This window comes from Carassius auratus, unplaced genomic scaffold (genome assembly GCF_003368295.1).
Source record: "Carassius auratus strain Wakin unplaced genomic scaffold, ASM336829v1 scaf_tig00004584, whole genome shotgun sequence".
Lineage (NCBI taxonomy): Eukaryota > Metazoa > Chordata > Actinopteri > Cypriniformes > Cyprinidae > Carassius > Carassius auratus.
In genome coordinates, this window is record NW_020523609.1 from 80,001 (window position 1) to 98,726 (window position 18,726).

Genomic DNA, 18,726 nt, shown 5'->3' on the forward strand with positions numbered 1-18,726 from the left:
TTGTCCTGAAATAAGCACAAAATCCCATTAACTGCATCTGTAGAATGGAGGTAACCATAAGTTAAAGCTAGCTAATAGTGCTGTTGAAAAAGTCCTGAAATGAAACCATAAAGTCTACCTGATTCTAAACATATGCTAATAAAAGATGCATTTCTGCTCTGTAGGCTGAAATGCAGTTACATGATGACCCTAGAGGTGCCTTGAAAATCTGTCTTGAAAGTCTCTTGGTTACATTTAAGTATTCAGAATTATTCTTGTTGCTAAAGACTGCCGGCAGCACAAGTTATATACTGAGCAAAATAACGCAGAGACAGGCGTATTTGTCTTATAATATTCAATTCGTACCAAACTAAGAGTGGGTGGAAAATGTTTATATATCTCTTGGCAGTTTCCATGAAGAGGTTACACAAAAGGGCTTGAAATTGTATTTTAATGGTCATTTCTAACCTTTGGAAAATGTTTTATATCCGCCATAGGTCATCAAATGAAGTATCTGTGCATTTTATCATTTTTGTCAACATTCAGGCAATACTGTTTAATGGTTCGTCCATGACTCCACTGTTTTGTTTTTAGAAACAAACATGGAAATTAAATAATCGTTTAAAAAGAATGTAAAACATAATTTGAAAAAGAATAAATAATACATTGGGCTGTCACTCTGTAGGACAATAAAGTAAGGGTTGCAAAAAGGTGGAACTTTTCCAGTAAATTCCGGAAATATTCCAGAAATTTTGGAAACTTTCCAGGATTTTTTTTTTTTTTTTTTGTGAATATTCCAGGGATTTTTGGAAAGTTTATGGAAATGTAACAGAAATGTTCCACCCCATTGCAACCATATTTGGGGATCAAAAAAATTAAGGTTATTAGTAACTTACATTTTCAATGAAAAAAAAATATATATATATATGTTTTTACCAGTTTAAAAACATATGCTTCCAAGAACATAAACTTAAAAGTTTTACTATACTTCTAGAGAATGACTTACCTTCACATTTCTCAAGGATGTGAACCGTTTCTCCAAGCTCTAGAGTCAGACCAAGTGATACTGATCCGCGGAAACTACAGACCACTGAGAAAAGAAAAAAGAGAAGAGAAAAATTAGTTAGATGCTTATTGAAAATGTTCAGACACAATTAATTCTATATAAAACCACAAAACATTTTTTTATTTAAAGTGATGTATTTTCTGCACACCCACCCTCCTGAACAGAATTCACAAACACTCCCCCAGTCTGCCACTGGTCAGAAGGCCCTGCCCCCAACTCATGCTATTGGTTGAGTCAGGCTGGTCATAATACTCAAAAAAACATAGCAATGTGTTTATAACGCCGCTATGGACGCCCGTTTCAACCACTCAATGGAAAAAAATAAAATGGTAACTGTGACTTTTTACCACACAATTCACTTTTTTCCCCGCAATTGTTAGTTAACATTTTGCAATTCAGAAATGTGAGATATACATTCAAGCTATTGTGAGTTATAAAGTCAGAATCATGAATCATAAATATAAAGATATAAACTCGCAATTCTGACTTTTTTCTTGCAATTCTGACTTTTCTCTTACAATTGTGTCATATAAACTCGCAACATTGAGGTTATATCCCATAATTCTAGCAATTCAGATATTTTTGTTTGGAATTAAGAGATATAAATTTGTAGTTTCAAATTATCTAGTCCAATTCGGAGGGGGAAAAACAATAACTGGATTCTTACAATTGCGAGTTTATATCTCACAATTCTGACTTGCAATTGCGTGTTACAAAGTCAGAATTGCGAGATAAAAACTCGCAATCGTGAGAAAAAAGTCAGAATTGGGAAATAAAAAGTCACAATTATCTTTCTATTAATTTGTTCAATTATTTTTATTCTGTGGTGGAAACGAGCTTCGATTCACCTCAGAGACATAATATTTTAAATTTTTTGTAGGAAACCCACCTACAAATAGTCTACTTACAAGTTGACCTTCCATATTAAGCAATATATTACATTATATAATACAAAACAAGTACAATATTACAAAATATATAATTGGGGAACTCTACACAATTAAAACACATCACTAAATGCAACCAAACAGAGATTAATAATTGTTGGCTTTCCATAGCATGTTCTCCATTCATGTATTTTTCAAATGGTGATATTAGGCTCAGTTCTAGATTCGCTGGATACTGGAATTTACGCTGTTGTTCAGGGATAAGCCAAAGAAAAAAGCCAAAGCTTCTATCATATTCAGGTCATCTGTATTCCATGCTTTTGCCGCTGGGTTCAGTACATCAATTTTTTTTTTGGGTGGCACATTGTTTTCTTGCCTGGTAACTGCATTACAGATACAAAATATAGTTACTATACTGTTATTATTACTCCATAAACAGTGGGATAACTTTGTATCAGCCACCACAGTAGGGTTGTAAAAACAAAATACAGACATTTTAAAAGTTTTATTTGAAATTCCACTCAAATTATTATGCTGATAACATAATTATATATATATTCTTCTTTATTTAGGATATATCTAATAATGATTCAGTAGCACAGTATATGGTAGCATGGTGCCCCTACAGTGCAGATGGGTTGAGCAGCGCAGTGGAAATAATAGGATTTATTTTCAATGAATGCATTCCAGAATAGCTAGAACGGACATGTGCGGTTTTAAATGCAGAGATATTCTGAATCGCCATGGTAACCTGGACCGAGTATCCCAGGGAATTACCGAATCCATGCTGATGAGAAAGCTCATGCGCCTGAGAGCTTCGCTGATTCTAGCTTTCCAAGAGCAGACATTCTTCCGTTACCATTGCGACATAAGATCACATGGGAAAAACACTTTTTAAAGTCAACATGACATTGAAAATTACTTTCTTAAAACACATTGCTAGTCTTATTTTTAACTATTAACGTATATTATATTATAAAAGTAAACAATTTGCTCTTGCTTCTCTGGTTTTCTTTCACCATCCAATCCATTCCAGAAGGATAAGATGTAGACTTGAATTTCGCCATTTCACTCGGGAAATACATCACATTACAGAACTAGCAAACGGCTATTCATATTAACTTTAAGAAGCAAAATTGAGCATGTGTGTAAATAGAGATGTCTCTGAAGAGATATTTTTGTACAAAGCACATTCTTAAAATAAACCCACTCCTTAGTCCACATATAAATGCGGTTTATTCCGTCCCCCAAATGGGAAAATAAGCCATCCGTTGGCCATTTCATTATATAAGGATGGGATTATAATGGTCAGACAGGCAGACCAGCTGAAATGCCTGGAACAAAGCTAAGTAATTTTTCTGAATCCATCTGTATTTGTGCAACATGATCCTGCCTGGCTTGTTTTGCTGCTGTACACAGACAGGCTTCTCACAATCCCAAATTGATATCCACGTCTGCTCTAGAAACAAACTGTTCACAGTGTTACCATGGAACTGGTTACATTGCTGCTCCAGGAATAGACAATGGTTTAGATGACAAATGTGATATTGCATGTTGCATACATTTATTTGTATATAGCATAATCCTTATTCATTGGATCAGGAGTTGAATGATAGTTCTATTTGAAGGAAATCATGCATACGTTATAATAGCTATAACTGCTTTTATAAGTAAAATGAAGTTTCATAACAAAATATGGTATCTGAGTAAACCTTTTTAAAGACGATTTGCAATATATAAAAAAAAGTCTTTCATGATTTGTCATGTTCATTTACATATTTCTGATGACATTGTACCATTTGTTATTTATTTTCAAAGATCTAAAAATCTAATGCTTGTTAGAAGGCTCCCTCTGCAGTTTCCACAAAAACATGTGACTGCCGCCAGAGGTCTGCATTTAGTGAATAATTCAATAGCTATTAAAAGAGCAATTCATGAATTAATCCCACTAAAAGGCGGGACAACATAAACAATATGTGTCTTGAATATGGAACACTATTAATTGCATCAGAAATGGCACTGTGATGGCCCTAATGCTGTAAAACAAATTAAAAATGCTATCCAGTTAATATTCAGGTCGCCAAGATGTCTAGAGCAAATCATGCAGAGCACATCATATCTAAATAAATAAAAAAACACCTGAGAAATACACAGCTGCTAGGCTAACCAATGCTAACTTGCAACACAACAAAAATAAACACTTAACATTCAAAACTAGACACTACAGCATTGTTGTCGAGTATAAAATTAGACATATTAGCTACTAGCCTAACCAATGCTAACTTGCTACACAACAAATAGCCACTTAACATCTCAGGCATCAAAACATTGTTAAGTATATCAACCATGTGTGATGTACACAGCTGCTAGCCAGTGCTAACTTGCAACACGTCATACATACTTTAACTGTTTTATAACAAAACTAGCAGAAATAATCATACAAATAATTAAACAGAAAAATGTTGATAACATAAAAGACAGACGAAGAGGAGGAAAGGATTCCTGAGAGGAAATTACATTTCAATTAAGGCAAATAGCCTGTCAAATTAGCATTTTGTGGTGCCTGCTGGCAAAAAGAGTTTTACCCTTTGAGACGCATGTGTGTGTGATTTCACAGGGATGTTATAACAGACATGCTAGCTGAGGGCAAGTTAACCCTTAGCGGAGGAAGCAGGTCAGTAAACCAACCCAAGAGTGTCTGCAAACAGACAGAAGACAGTATAGATACACTTGATGTTTGTCCAGTAATGAATCAGCTTTCAATCTGCATGTATTATGCTAACACTATAGGCTAAATTAAGACATTTGCATGTGGCATCTATATACAAACACTCTCATTAAATGGATGGTGGCCGCTGGTGCCCGTAGGGCTGCACCTCTTCCTGTCATTCTGAATTTTTTTCCTGTCATGCCAAATAAACAAACGGCAAGCCAAATGGAACCATGCCGGCAGGTTTTATATGCGTGTCTCAATAATCTGCTAAACAAACAAGCAGAAAATGCTAATAAATTTGGGTTTATGGAAGTGTAGCAGGTTTTTTTCTGCTCTGTTTTACTGAAGGATATTACAGGCACTCGAATGGAAACGCAGCGAAACAACCACGTTCCCTATATTTGATTTACAGAGGCATTTTGCTGTTTGTCATTAAAACTGCACTCAATCTATTAAACACTAGATGGCAGCCTGCTTAATAAGAGAACATCTCTCCTCCTAAACCTCACAGAGACTGTTCAGAATAACATACTGCCTCAGCAGCCATACTATTTCTGCAGTGCATATTATGAAAACTGTTCATAGTATGCAAATTTTCTCTGTCTAAATGTGCAATATACAACAGAGCCAAAGCAATGTAGCAGCATGCTTTGTTGCATAATTTCTTTAAATATATATATATATATATATATATATATATATATATATATATATATATATATATATATATATTGTATGCAGTATATACAGTAGTTGCATATCCTAAGCAATTAGGAATTTTCATTTAGAACAGTAACATACAGTTTACTCCATATTTTCAGCTTAGTATATACTGGAAAATGTCTATACTGTATTAGAATTATGTGGTATGCTATAATAATAAGTTCAAACATAGTATGCTGGAAGTTAAACTTCATCTTTTAAATAATAAAAAACAGTTTATTTTGCAATTGCAATAAATAATTAACGCCAAAGTAACTTTTATAATAACAATTAAAGATAATTTAAATTAAAACAAATATAAATTTAATAAAACGTTAAAATAACTGAATAATTGTATGGTTCAGTCCAAGTGTGTGTGTGTGTGTGTGTGTGTGTGTGTGTGTGTGTGTGTATATATATATATATATATATATATATATATATATATATATATATATATATATATATTTATATATAATCTTAATATATATTTATATAAAGACCTTTACATTTAATGTTAATTTTTAAAATCATTGTAATTTTATCAAAATCAGCCTTTTACCCACTTTTGCTATCAGTATCAGCGAAAATCTGTTAATTACATATCCGTGTGTTTTGCTATTCAATATTTTTCAGAAATACAAAGGTGAATTTATATAATGAAACCACATGCTCTTTGAGATTATGAAAGTTGCCATAGAAACAAATAATTTCAGAGTCTGAAGATCTCATCTTGTAAAGAAGGTAATTCTGGTACAACATAGTTTAAAGGAACACTCCACTTTTTCGAAAATAGGCTCATTTTCCAACTCCCCTAGAGATAAACAGCTTAGTTTTACCATTTTCGAATCCATTCAGCCGATCTCCGGGTCTGGCAATAGCACTTTTAACTTAGCTTAGCATAGATCATTGAATCTGATTAGACCATTAGCATCTCGCTGAAAAAATTACCAAAGAGTTTCTATATTTCTATCCGCAGTGATTTTACTCAGCACCTGATAGTCCATTATAGGTTCTATTTTCAGGCGCTGAGTATTATTACTGTGTCTGCTGCACCCACGGTACAGCAGCAAAGTTCCTTCATTATTACGCCGGAATGAGAAAATAGTTCCTAGCCATATTGGCCTAGAAAATAGCAACTTTTCATTTTCCGTTGGTTTTAGTACATGATGTAACTACATGATGTAACTACAGAAGTGTCAAGTTTTGAATAGGAAAAATATAGAAACTCTTTAGGCATTTTTGATCGAGGTGCTAATGGTCTAACCAGATTCAATTATCTATGCTAAGCTAAGGTAAAAGAGCTGCAGCCAAACCCAGAGATCAGCTGAATGGATTCAAAAACTGTAAAACTCAACTATTTACTCTAGGTGAGTTGGAATATGAGCCGTTTTTTTTTTTTTTTTTAAGTGTTCTTTTAGTGCGTCAAGATATTATGAAGAATGTAGGTCACCAAATAATTTCCAGTCTCCACTGACCTCCATAGTATTTTGTCCCCATTCTATGTAAGTCAGTGGCTACCAGCAACTGTTTGGTTATCAACTTTCTTTAAAATATCTTCTTTTGTGTTCAACAGGAGAACAAAAACTCATGCAGTTTCGGAAAAATTAATTATTTTGGATCTGTAATTGAATTAACTCTTTAATAAAAGTTGGATAATTAATGAAGAGAATCATTGTAAGAATTAATATTGCGCATCTTTCCACTCTAATTTAGCTTTTAAGGAATAGCACCCAAAAGGATGGTTTTACCACTGTTTACTAATTTTCAAGGCAGTCTAAACACTCACAAAATCGTTCCCCATCCAAAGCATCAAAGCTCAGCATCGTGCATTAGATTCCCCTGAGAGAAATACTGTACTTTCAGAGTCTGATGCAAACTTTGGCAAGATGTTCTTGTGATAGCCTCAGGGCAACAATAAAGCGAATTGATAAGACAGAAACCGGTTGCACATTGTGTTGGCTGTGCCCTCATTTGAAGTGTATTTTACCTAAACACTTTGGACTCTCATTCTCAGTCTGGGCAAACTGCCTGCAGCCACGCTAAATAAACTAAATGGGCCATTTGCCTGCATCCATCACAGCTTCTGAGGTGTGGAGGATGTATGTAAATTAGCCTTTGATTTCATATGCTGTTCAGTGACCAGTTCAGGTGTTGTCTGTGTGACGGCTGAGGGTGTGACTAGGTTGGTCTGACATCAGTGGGCAGAAACGTGTGCCAAATGGGATTACATTATGTGTCTAAATTACCATTTAACAGCTTCTGATTCAGAAATATTTGTAATAAAAGCTACCATCTGGTACTAAAATACTGCCAGTACAAAACACAGTTAGAGAGGTGCTTGCCAACAACAAACCCTTGACTAAAGTGTCAAACTTCAACAACTAACTCGTCCTGTAATGTGAGACAAATCAGGTGCACGGATTAGACCAGTGGTTCCCAAACCTGTCCTTTCCTAGCGGTAGCTGAATAAACAGAGGATTGAACTTCATTCAAAGCATGAAAATACCCACAGAATCTGGCATGGCATTAAACACAAACAAACAAAAGTGTGACATAAAACACGACTATGATAGCATATGGTACTAAACCATAATAAACCTCAGATTAAGCCGCTATACAGTAATATATTAGTATACAGTCATATATTATAGTCACATACTAGAGCTTAGATTAAGTCATTGTACAGTCACATGCAAGACCTTCGAATAATTTGTTATACAGTTGCATACTAGACCTCAGTTTAAATCTTTGTACAGTCACATACTAGACCTCAGAATAAACTGTTATAGAGTCGCATACTAGATTTAAGATTATGTCATTGTACTGTTGAGTCTTTGTACAGTTGAATTGTAGACCAGATTAATTTGTTGTACAGAGGGATACTTTACCTCATCTTAAATTGCTGCACAGTTACATATTAGACATCAGATTAAAGGTACAAGTTGTAGGACCTGCCACTAGAGGGTGCACTATCAAAACAATAACAATTGCATACTTTGATGACGCTAAGAAGGAGCGTGGAATGACGGGATTTGTTGTCTTCTACCTAACCGCTAACGGCCATCAATCAGACAGAAAGATAAATCATGGATTTAACGCGAGTTCAACGATTTGTGCGAGTAGATTAGATACAAAGTCAATGCAAAGACGCGATCAGTCTATGGATCATCCGCGTCCTCGTGCGGGTCTAGAGACACGATGCCCCGCGTTTGGCGTGTATGCCCCATAATACTAATCTTGTTGATCGTTATAATAGCATACGTTTTCTGTAAAGACACGAATCAAAACAACTCACCTGTCGAGTAAAACACAAGCGAGATCAGCATCTCTTTCTAGTTGAAGTTTTTCGCGAAGCTACTTCAGCATTCTGTTTCTGTTTCTTCAGCATACTGTTTCTACATCAGTAAAGGCGGGAACAAAGGGTAACTAACGTCATTGACAGGTGACTGCACTGCCCCATGTCAAGGTTTAGAATGGGAATTTTCTCATGATTTACAAGTAGTTGAAAACATTAGATCTATTGTTAGTAATCAGCTGGACAAAATATATAACACTAGCCTAGTGGTTTTTCGATATTTTACTGCAAATATCTTACAAATTGTACCTTTAAGTGGATAAAAAAAAATGTATGAGATTTTTTTTGTATTTTTATGAAAGCCGGGTTAAACAATCAGCGTGAATATGAAGTGTGTAAATGACACTTGAGCCTCCCACGAAACAGCCAAACATATTGAAGGATGAACACAGACAGATGGATGCCCCAAATCTTTGCACTTCCAGACACACTTTTGTTTACAGTTTTTCCTGGTGTCCCAGTTTATACGGTAAGTGTCACACAGAGTGTCAGGGAATTTACCAATCCTGCTCTGAAAACAAAGAGACATCAGATCCAATACCATCTGCTACACAATGAGCACATCTACATGTGAGATCTCAGTCACTGACATTAGTTCTTCAGAATATACCATTTAACAACTACCTCTCATTGTACTTTTGTGTGCTAACAAGAGCTATTGACTCCTACTCTAAAATACTGTCTGTGAATACAAAGCAGAGCTACAATTCTCTGTCATGTAATTGTAACAGAGGCAAGCTGGAATGAGGTAACTGCAGGTAAAACCTTACTCTTCTGGCCTCAAGAGATGCGTAGCCAGAGTAAGCTACTTTTGTTAGCAACTTGCTGTACAATGAGTACAATGATAGTTTAGAAGCTACAGTTTATAAGAAGCTAGAAGCTAGAAGCTAACACTGCTAGTTAAGCAGACTTCGCTTACTATGCTTGAAAATATACAAATAATTAAGCTGATTTACACAGATATTTGCATATTTCTTAGTTTTGCAAGCTAACACTGATCGGAAGGAATATCTTTGTTAATTGTACGTAAAACTTTATTTTAAACTGCATTTAAAATATATTGTTATTTATAAGCTACAGTTTACAAGTAGGTAGAAACTAACAATGCTAGCAAACAATACTTAGCTAATTATGCCTGAAAAATACAAATAATTAAGCTTACATGAACATGTTAAATTGTACACCATTCAGCTTTACACCACATGAATAAACTACATTTGAAAACATATTAGCATAGAAAAGTTATTTTAAATTGTAACAATATTTCAAAATTTTACTGTTTTTACTGTATTTTTATGAAATATATGCAGCCTTGGTGAATATAGTAGATAACACATCTTTCAAAAACACTAAAACGTTACTGACCCCAAACTTTTAAACACTAGTTAAAATGTATTTATTCTTTATTATTAACCAGATCATAGAGTTCATCAAGTTCACACAAACAGAAGAGTAGTTCCCCACCAGAGCACTGTCAGAGGGACTAGCACACAATGCCAGACGAATGTAGCCTTAATCCATTCTGCTGCAAACAAAAGCCAGCATTCCACATTTAGAGCTGTTTTCAAATCCATCCCTAACCAGAAGAGTTACCTCTCAGACCTCCCCACCATCAAACTCTAATGTGCTTTGAGCAGCGCACCAGTCAGTCTGGCTCTCCCAACCTCAGAGGTGGGCCGTATTGTAAAAAAAACACATCATGCTTTCCCCTGTCTGGGTTAGAGCCACTGTGAAGAAGAGACAGTAGGATTAAGGTGGAGAACGGTTTTGTCATTCAGCCCAAGAGGAAGGGATTTCAGAAGAAAACTGAAATCCGTGAAGTTGTTAATCACTGTGCCTGCTTTGGACTGGACAACTCGACTTCATTCATGCCGTATTGTCTGTTTCGTACTAGTACCGGATGCAGGTTGCAGTGATCCTGTTGACTGAACATAAAATTTAATACCGACTTTATTTCTGTTTTGCTTGGAAAAACATCCTCCAACTCAATGTTTGTACTGTTTTCATAAACAGCTCTAGTGCATTTGCGATTTATTAAATTTGATTTCTGCATAGAGGTTGTCCCAGATTTAATCAAGACATTATTTCAATTACATTTGGAGGGAGGGAAGGTGAGAGAGAGAAAGGGATTTAGTGGGTCTGAGATAAAGAGTGGATACTATTATTCAGCTCGGCCCTATGGCTAACGCCTCTATTGTTCGGTTGGGGTTTCCTGGACTTAAGGAATCATTCTTGTTACAGGTTGAGAAATCACTGCATCTTTAATTTTAGCACTAGTTTAAGCTCGCAAGGGCCCAAAGTTTAGTCTTCCCAACGGTCATCTAGCAACATCATAGAAATCACATTCATCCATTCAAAAACTTTCGGAGACATAGAAGTGCAAAATTACAGTATTCCGTCTCCCTTTGATAGTATGTAATATGAAACATGTTTATCCACAATAGGATATTGTTCCAGTATCTGTAGCATAGTCTAACTGTGCGTTTATTTTTAGCTTTTTAATTAGCTGGATGAGAAACATTGTCCAGATAAAATCTGCATTTGTTATGTTCAGGCATCCAATGCAAGCAGGTTTTGTCTTCCATATTAAATGAGAAGTCATTTTAAAACCAAGCAGCTTTCTGTTGCTCAGTGTGGCTAATTTCTGAGGCTAACTTTTGAAACCGCTGCAAAATGTGCATGGGGATCTTTCGTCCTCAAGTTAATTCCTGATCACCTGGGTTCCTATTGAAATTACTTGATTTGGCCAGTGAAAATTTGCTGGATGTTGGTAAATGTGACCAAACCATTAATATTATTATTATTATTTTAATTCATTCATTGGGTCAATGAAAATGTGCTTTTTTTATCTATTCAAAAAAACACCACTTTTGTGTTTTAACAAGAAAACATTTAGGGTGGCATTTCACATTCAGTACAGTACAACTGATATCATAATGTCAAAAAATTACAGAAAACCTGCTTTATACTCATTTAAAAATATATTTTTTTAACTGCTTCAAAGCTTACTAACATTTGAAAACTTGTGTCTGCAACATCTAAGTAATGCGGTACAACCATCAAATGTCATGTGGTGTAACCAACATTCAAAACCACTCATTAACAATATTAAGATACAATTTCCTGTTTTTATTTTATGTATCATGAGGAGGACCTCTGCAGACCCTCATGATTGAATGTCAAGTTCATGTTAAATGTTTCATGTCCAAGAAAACCATTCTCTTAGTATGAAGCACATTTTAATAATCTAATGGTCTTTTCCCCGTTTTGTGGAATTGAAACTTCCATGGATGCTAAAGGTTCTTCATGGAACCCTCGATGCCAATAAAGGTGTAAGGAAATACATCTTGAAGTGAGTGGAAATGCAAGCTAAACAGCATAAACAGTAGTATCAATCCAAGCCAGAAGGGATACACTTGTGCCAACGCTCTTTAGACAAAGTCAAATCTACTAAAGCATTAACAAAACAACTCTTAGCCTAAAACGAGGCTTCAGGGCTCATCCTGTGCCAGCTCTGGGTCGTTGGCTGTGTGGTGGAAGGGATCAGATCTCCATATGGTTGAACCACGTGACCGTCGAACCGATTCAATCAAACTGTGATAATTCTAGTCAGCACGCAGTTGAGTTCAACTCTGACACTCATTAAATGAGATTTCAAATTGAAGATGCACAACATAAGAACGTTAAAAGAGGAATTCAAAATGGCACAGTGCATTCATTAAAAAAAAAAAAAAAATCACTTTTTAACGACCGCAAATATAATTGCTAGATAGACGGGAATGATGCTGTAAAGCAGATGCTGAAGCATTTGACGGCAGGGTGCTGTTTGGTTTTTTCACTTCTTATTTTCTTCCATCTAGTCAAATTCCCCTTTAAGGGATCAAAAGCTTTGCTAATTGAGTATTGGAAATTATGCATGATTACAGAAATTAAATGCTTTTTTGCTACAGCACATATGGGCCGTGCTCAGAAACAGTTGCGTCAACCCACTCGATGTTCTGTGCATATCTATCTGCAAAATTAATGGAAATTAAAAACAGTCCCAAAGCTTTCACATTTATTATTTCTTCATTTATTTATTTGTTTGTATATATATGTTGGTTTTTGGTTATTTTAATGTCTAAAATGTCAAAATCTCAAACATGAAGGTGTCGATAAGTTAACCAATGAAAGTCAGTGCTCTGGTAAGACTGATTGGTTTAATTGATTTCCTTTCCCATTTCATTTGAGCGAACTGCGATGTCTTATGGCAGTACGGATCAGAACAAAAGCTGCATTATGAAGGATTATGCTTGGATTAGTGAGGGGGAATTCTGATGGACAGAACATGAAACACAACACAAATATAACAGGCTGTCAGATTCACAGGTAAACAGCAGAGTGTGTTTAGAGTTAAAGTGAAGGAGAGGGATAGAGATATAAACATGTATAAACAGAGCACATTTGATTGGCCAATCGTGACTGCATGTGAAGGGCACTTGTGTACTACAGGAGCTCTTCAACCAAACAAGTCAACATACAACTGGGCCAAAATGCCTATTTATTTATTTACTGGCTACAGACAATGTAGTGTTTGTGTTTTCTGGTATATATTTCATTATTTTTTATTTTATTTAAAGTGTTAAGAAAATAAAGTGTAAAAAGTTGCCTAATCTGAATAAAACGGCAGTTACATATAGCATGCTTTATCTTGCAGATGTTGTTTTAATTACTGATAACGCTCATATGTAGAATAAAATTTAATTAATTTGACAAGTGGGCCTAAAGTTGCTCTACTATACCAAATACTGATACTACTACTACTACTACTACTATGAGTGAGATCAGGAAAACACTGCAAATGATCACAGTTTAACAGGAGGAAGCACCTTCCCTCAGGGTCCTGTTAGAAGCAGTTAATCTGATCAACTTACTGACCTGGATATGCTTCGCCTGAGCGAGAGAATACACGCATCCGCTCGCGGATACTCAGCAGCGGCTGCAAGAGGCTGAGCGAATGCTCGTGCACGTGACGCTCTGACGAATCTGTGCTGTTACTTACTCCCAACATGCATTATGCAACTGGAAGATCTGAGAGGACCTTAGGTGGATTGATTTTGCTTAACATTTCTATGGAAATAAAAAAAAGCCTAGCGTCCAGGATAAAATGGAAAGTTGGAGATGCAGGAGAACACGGCATGAACACTTACGGCTAAATTTGTGGTGAAACAAGTCAATACACCCCACCTGACGCAGTGACATTACAGGGATCAGAGTCAACCGTGAGGTGGAATGTGCCAAGCAAGCTTTCTGGACTGAGTGCTGTCGAATTTCGCTTCGGTTGAGAGGTTGTGGGGGAGGGGATGTGGACACACCGATCCCACACTGCCGGCCTCAGAGCTATTGATCCCCATGAGCTGCATCTCTCCAAAGCTCAACCTGTCCGAGCAGGTTTGTATTTCGGATGTAGGCGTATTAGATGTTCGCCATTTGTGATTTGGTATTCAAATAGGATTGGTTATTTCAGGCAACTTGTGCATAAAAAAACAAACTTATGATGTTTGAGATTTTCTGACATTATTTTAGAAGACAGTAGAGACTGGAAATGAACAGAAAAGAGGAGGAAACATCATGAGCTTGGTTTATAGAGCGTTGAAGTTATGACGTATTTTTGTAGGCCAAATCGGAAGATCGCATCACTCTGGTCCTCTGGTCCTTGAACCCAACAGATTTTTTTCATTGGCTTCTGGATTATTGCCGAAAATAAGCTCTGTGACCAACACAAGTTTATGCTTATTGTTCATCTTGTTTATCATGATTATTTTCACAAATTAATAACTTTTATACATTATGAGTCCTAAATACAATCAAGAGCAGTAAAAAGCCAAACATAGGGTTTAAATGAACTACACCATGGTCATATGACTTTAACGACACCACCATTAAGTTTACAACAACTGTGTTAATCTTTATTTTAATGAAGGTTTGAATTAGAATAGCACAACAAGGCTGGAAAAGCGGACTAGTAGATAAGTAGATGTGGTTGGTGTGATGATGTTTGACGCCCCCAACAACCTCTGTAGTCCCATTTAGCAAATTGTTATCAACGATGAAAAAAAAAAAAAGGAAATTGCATGATTGTCTGCGATTAATTGTGATTGAAATTAATTCAGAAGTAGTGTATTGTGCTTTTTTTTTTTCATTTAAAAGTAGTGCTATATGAGCAAAAGTGCAATAACATTTGGTTTGCAAACACTTTAAACAAACAACCCTAATTTACCCTAATTTACACTTCAAGTACTCATATTTACACTTCAGGTACTAGTACAGGTGCATCTCAGAAAATGTGAATATCATGGAAAAGTTCTTTATTTTTTGTCATTTAATTCAAATAAATAAACTTTATTATATTATAGATTCATTGTACACAAACTGAAATATTTCAAGAGTTTTTTTTTTTATTATTCTGATGGTTATGTCTTACAACTTAGGAAAATGTAAAAATCAGTATCTCAAAAAAATTGAATATTTTCTCAAAGATCAATAATAAAAAAAAAAGATTTACAAACAGAAATGTTCAAGATCTCCAAAGCAGGTTTAATTATGCACTCAATACTTGGTTGTGGCTCTTTTTGTATGAATGACTGCTTCAATGCGGCATGGCATGGAGGCGATCAGCCTGTGGCACTTCTGAGGTGTTAATGAAGCCCAGTTTGCTTTGATAGCAGCCTTCAGCTCCTCTATTGTTTGTCAGATGTTACTTATCTTCCTCTTCACAATACCCCATAGATTCTCTGTAAAAGGTCAAGTGAGTTGGCTGGCTGGCCAATCAAGCACAGTAATATCATGGTCAGCAAACCACTTGGACTAAAGTCCTGCTGCAAAATGAAATCAGCATCCCCATAAAGCTTGTCAGCAGTTGGAAACATTAATTACTCCAAAATCTCCTGTAGAGGGCTGTATTGACTTTGGACTTGATAAAACACAATGGAGCAACACCAGCAGACATCACGGCACCCAGAAGCATCAGACTTCAGAAATTTCACACTGGACTTCAAGCAGCTTGGATTATGTGCCGCTCCAGTCTTGCTCCAGACTTCAGACCTTGACTTCCAAATGAAATGCTAAATTTACTTTCATCCGAAAATGGTGTGGACCAATGAGCAACAGTCCAGTTGTTTTTCTCTTTACCCAAGCTGAAATGCTTCTGACGTTTTTTTTTTTCTGGTTCAGGAGTGGCTTAGTTCTAGGAACGGGACAGATGTAGCCCTTTTCCTGCAGTCTGAGTGATGATTCCAGATTCAGTCCACTCCTTGTGAAGCTCCTCCAAGTTCTTGAATTGGCTTTTTTCCTGACAATCTTCCCAAGGCTGAAGTCATCCCTGTTGCTTATACACCTTTCCTACCACACTTTTTCCTTCCAGTCAACTTTCTATGAATATATTTCGATACAGCACTCTGTGAACAGCCAGCCCTTTCAGTAATGACCTTCTGTGGCTTACCCTTCTTGTGGAGGGTGTTGGTGATTGTGTTCTGAACAACTGTCAAGTCAGTAGTCTTTCCTATAATTGCGGTTGCATATTCTAAACTAGCCCAAGAGGTACCCAGTATTTATACACAAAATTAATCAAGCTAATTAAGCTCAAAATGGAATAATCTATTTTTTTTCCCACATATTTCAGTTTGTTTGCAATGAATCTGGAACATAAGAAAGTTGGCTTTTTTAATTAAATTACAAAAAAATAAACACCTTTTCCATTCCATTGAGATGCACCTGGATGTACACTTTATGGACTAATATTTACACTTCAGGTACTTATACAGTATGTACACTTTATGGAGTAACATGTATACTTTATCGACTAATGTGTACACTACAGGTACTAATATGCACCTTTTAATGTAATTATATATATATATATACCCTTTTGTAGTCTTTCCAATCACACGATCTATGTTGCTGGATCTTGTGTTGAAGCAGTAGGCAGCAGAGTCCTTGCTGAGGACAAAGCCTTGTCTTGTAGTGTCACGAGGTATGGTAGAGTCGTGCAGCATGTGTGGATGATGGGCCACCATGTAAAAGAAGCTAGTGTGTGATTACACTGATATCTTTCTTGCTTCTGGTGTGAACTCACTCATCCCGCAGTGTCATGATATCACCAGGCACAATCACAAGGGACCAAAGTACCCACATATTCATTTCTCTGCTTATTTCTCACATTCACATTAGACAATGATGCGCTGTGAGGTGTTGTGTAAATCAAGTCGCTTCTGAATGTTAAGGCAAATAGCAAGCACAGGTGGGCGGTATGACCAAAATCTTATATCATAGCATGAGTCATTTATACCACTACACACTACCATTCAAAAGCTTGAAAAAGTGTTTTTTTTGTTTGTTTTTTGAAATTCATCCATTTGGTGATTTTTTTTTTTTACAAATACAATCAATTAAATAAAATGAAATAATATATAAAAATAAATAAATATATATATATATATATATATATATATATATATATATATATATATATATATATATATATAAATAACATTGCATTTAACTCAGTGGTGATACTGTTATCAAAATCTAAATCATAATAAAAGAAGTACTAAAATTACAGAGTAATTATAAGTATATATATAAAATCTAAATATTACTCATTACTATAAAGGTACCAAATATTACTAAAATAAGACAATGGGTCATATATATGACATGGCCGTGTTGTAATATTTATTTTGAATAATCCAGTGCTTTAAATACTAGCAAATGAAGGCATTCATAAGTCTCTTTTGACTCAGACTGCATAGGTTAAAGCTTATGGGTCTGTCACGTGATGAATGAACGACTCAAAACACGATGACTCAAGACTTCCTAATGAATGTTGTTCAGTTGCTTTGAAGCTATTTATTTTGTTTAAAGCGCTATATAAATAAAGGTGACTTGACTTGACTTGACTCGAGATAGAATAATCAATTATCTTTTCGGCTCAGACTGCATTGATTGAAACAGTTGAACTACTAGTCTAATTCCAGTACAGATCCTTTAGAATTTTGAGCATGCGCGACTGAACGAATCACTCCCTGAGACAACTCAAAATAAACAAATCATTCAAGAACAACCCATAACTACTTAAAGAGTGTATCCGCTGACCCAATACACTGTTACACAACATGCGTTCTCTTTCTAAACTATTAACATTTCAAAACTGACTGTGTTTAAATGGATACTCGCCAAGACGGGCATTTTGACATAATTTCGTATGTATTTGAATATTTTAGTGCAGCTAGCCACTCATCTTGGTATTTGTGGCTCACAAGCTGTTTGAGACTGAGCGCAGCTTGTGTGCTTTACTAATATACCTTAGATCAGTGGTGGTGTGCATGCTTTTGGTGTAATGACTAAAATAATGCGCAATACAAGCACTATTCAACCGGAGCGACTGAGACGTGTGTGATAGAGGAGGGATCGTCGGAGAGAAAAGAGCGAAAATGCGCTGCTGATGTTACGTTATTGCCTGTGCCGCTGGTAACAAAATGGATTGGCTTGAAATTGGAAAGAAGTGAGATTGGTCGGCTGGTCACCAATCCACGACAATCATGGAAAAATCGTCCGATTCCGATCCCTGGCCGATCGATCGGTGCATCTCTCCCTGGACCACAAAACCTTAAGTCTTAAGTGACAATTCCTTGAAATTGAGATTTAAACATCATCTGAAAGCTGAATAAATAAGCTTTGCATTGATGAATGTTAGGATAGGACAATATTTAGCTGAGATGTAACTATTTGAAAATCTGGAATCTGAGGTTGCAAAAATTTTGATAGTCTTGTCAGTAGAAAAACATAATTTCTACCAGCTGACACAAATGTATTGTTCTCTGAGGATGCGCTTAGCTTCAGCACTCTGATTTACGAGTGTGGCTGACTTATATGACTTCAGATTCGCACAATAACACCATACGCCAATTAAAACATTTACTATCTAATGACTGCGGTGTAACTCACAACATGCCGTAAGAATTTAAGAGGGAAATCTGTTAAG

The 18,726-nt window shown here is 35.8% G+C and overlaps 1 protein-coding gene across 1 annotated transcript in view; it reads right to left on the reverse strand.

Annotated features, from left to right (window-relative positions):
- Window positions 1–18,726, reverse strand: part of LOC113070581 (dedicator of cytokinesis protein 3-like) — a 102,763-nt gene that overhangs the window by 63,342 nt on the left and 20,695 nt on the right. Inside the window, exon 2 of the mRNA XM_026243978.1 lies at window positions 986–1,069. Within this exon, the coding sequence (XP_026099763.1) occupies window positions 986–1,069 (84 nt within the window). The remainder of the gene's footprint in view (window positions 1–985; window positions 1,070–18,726) is intronic.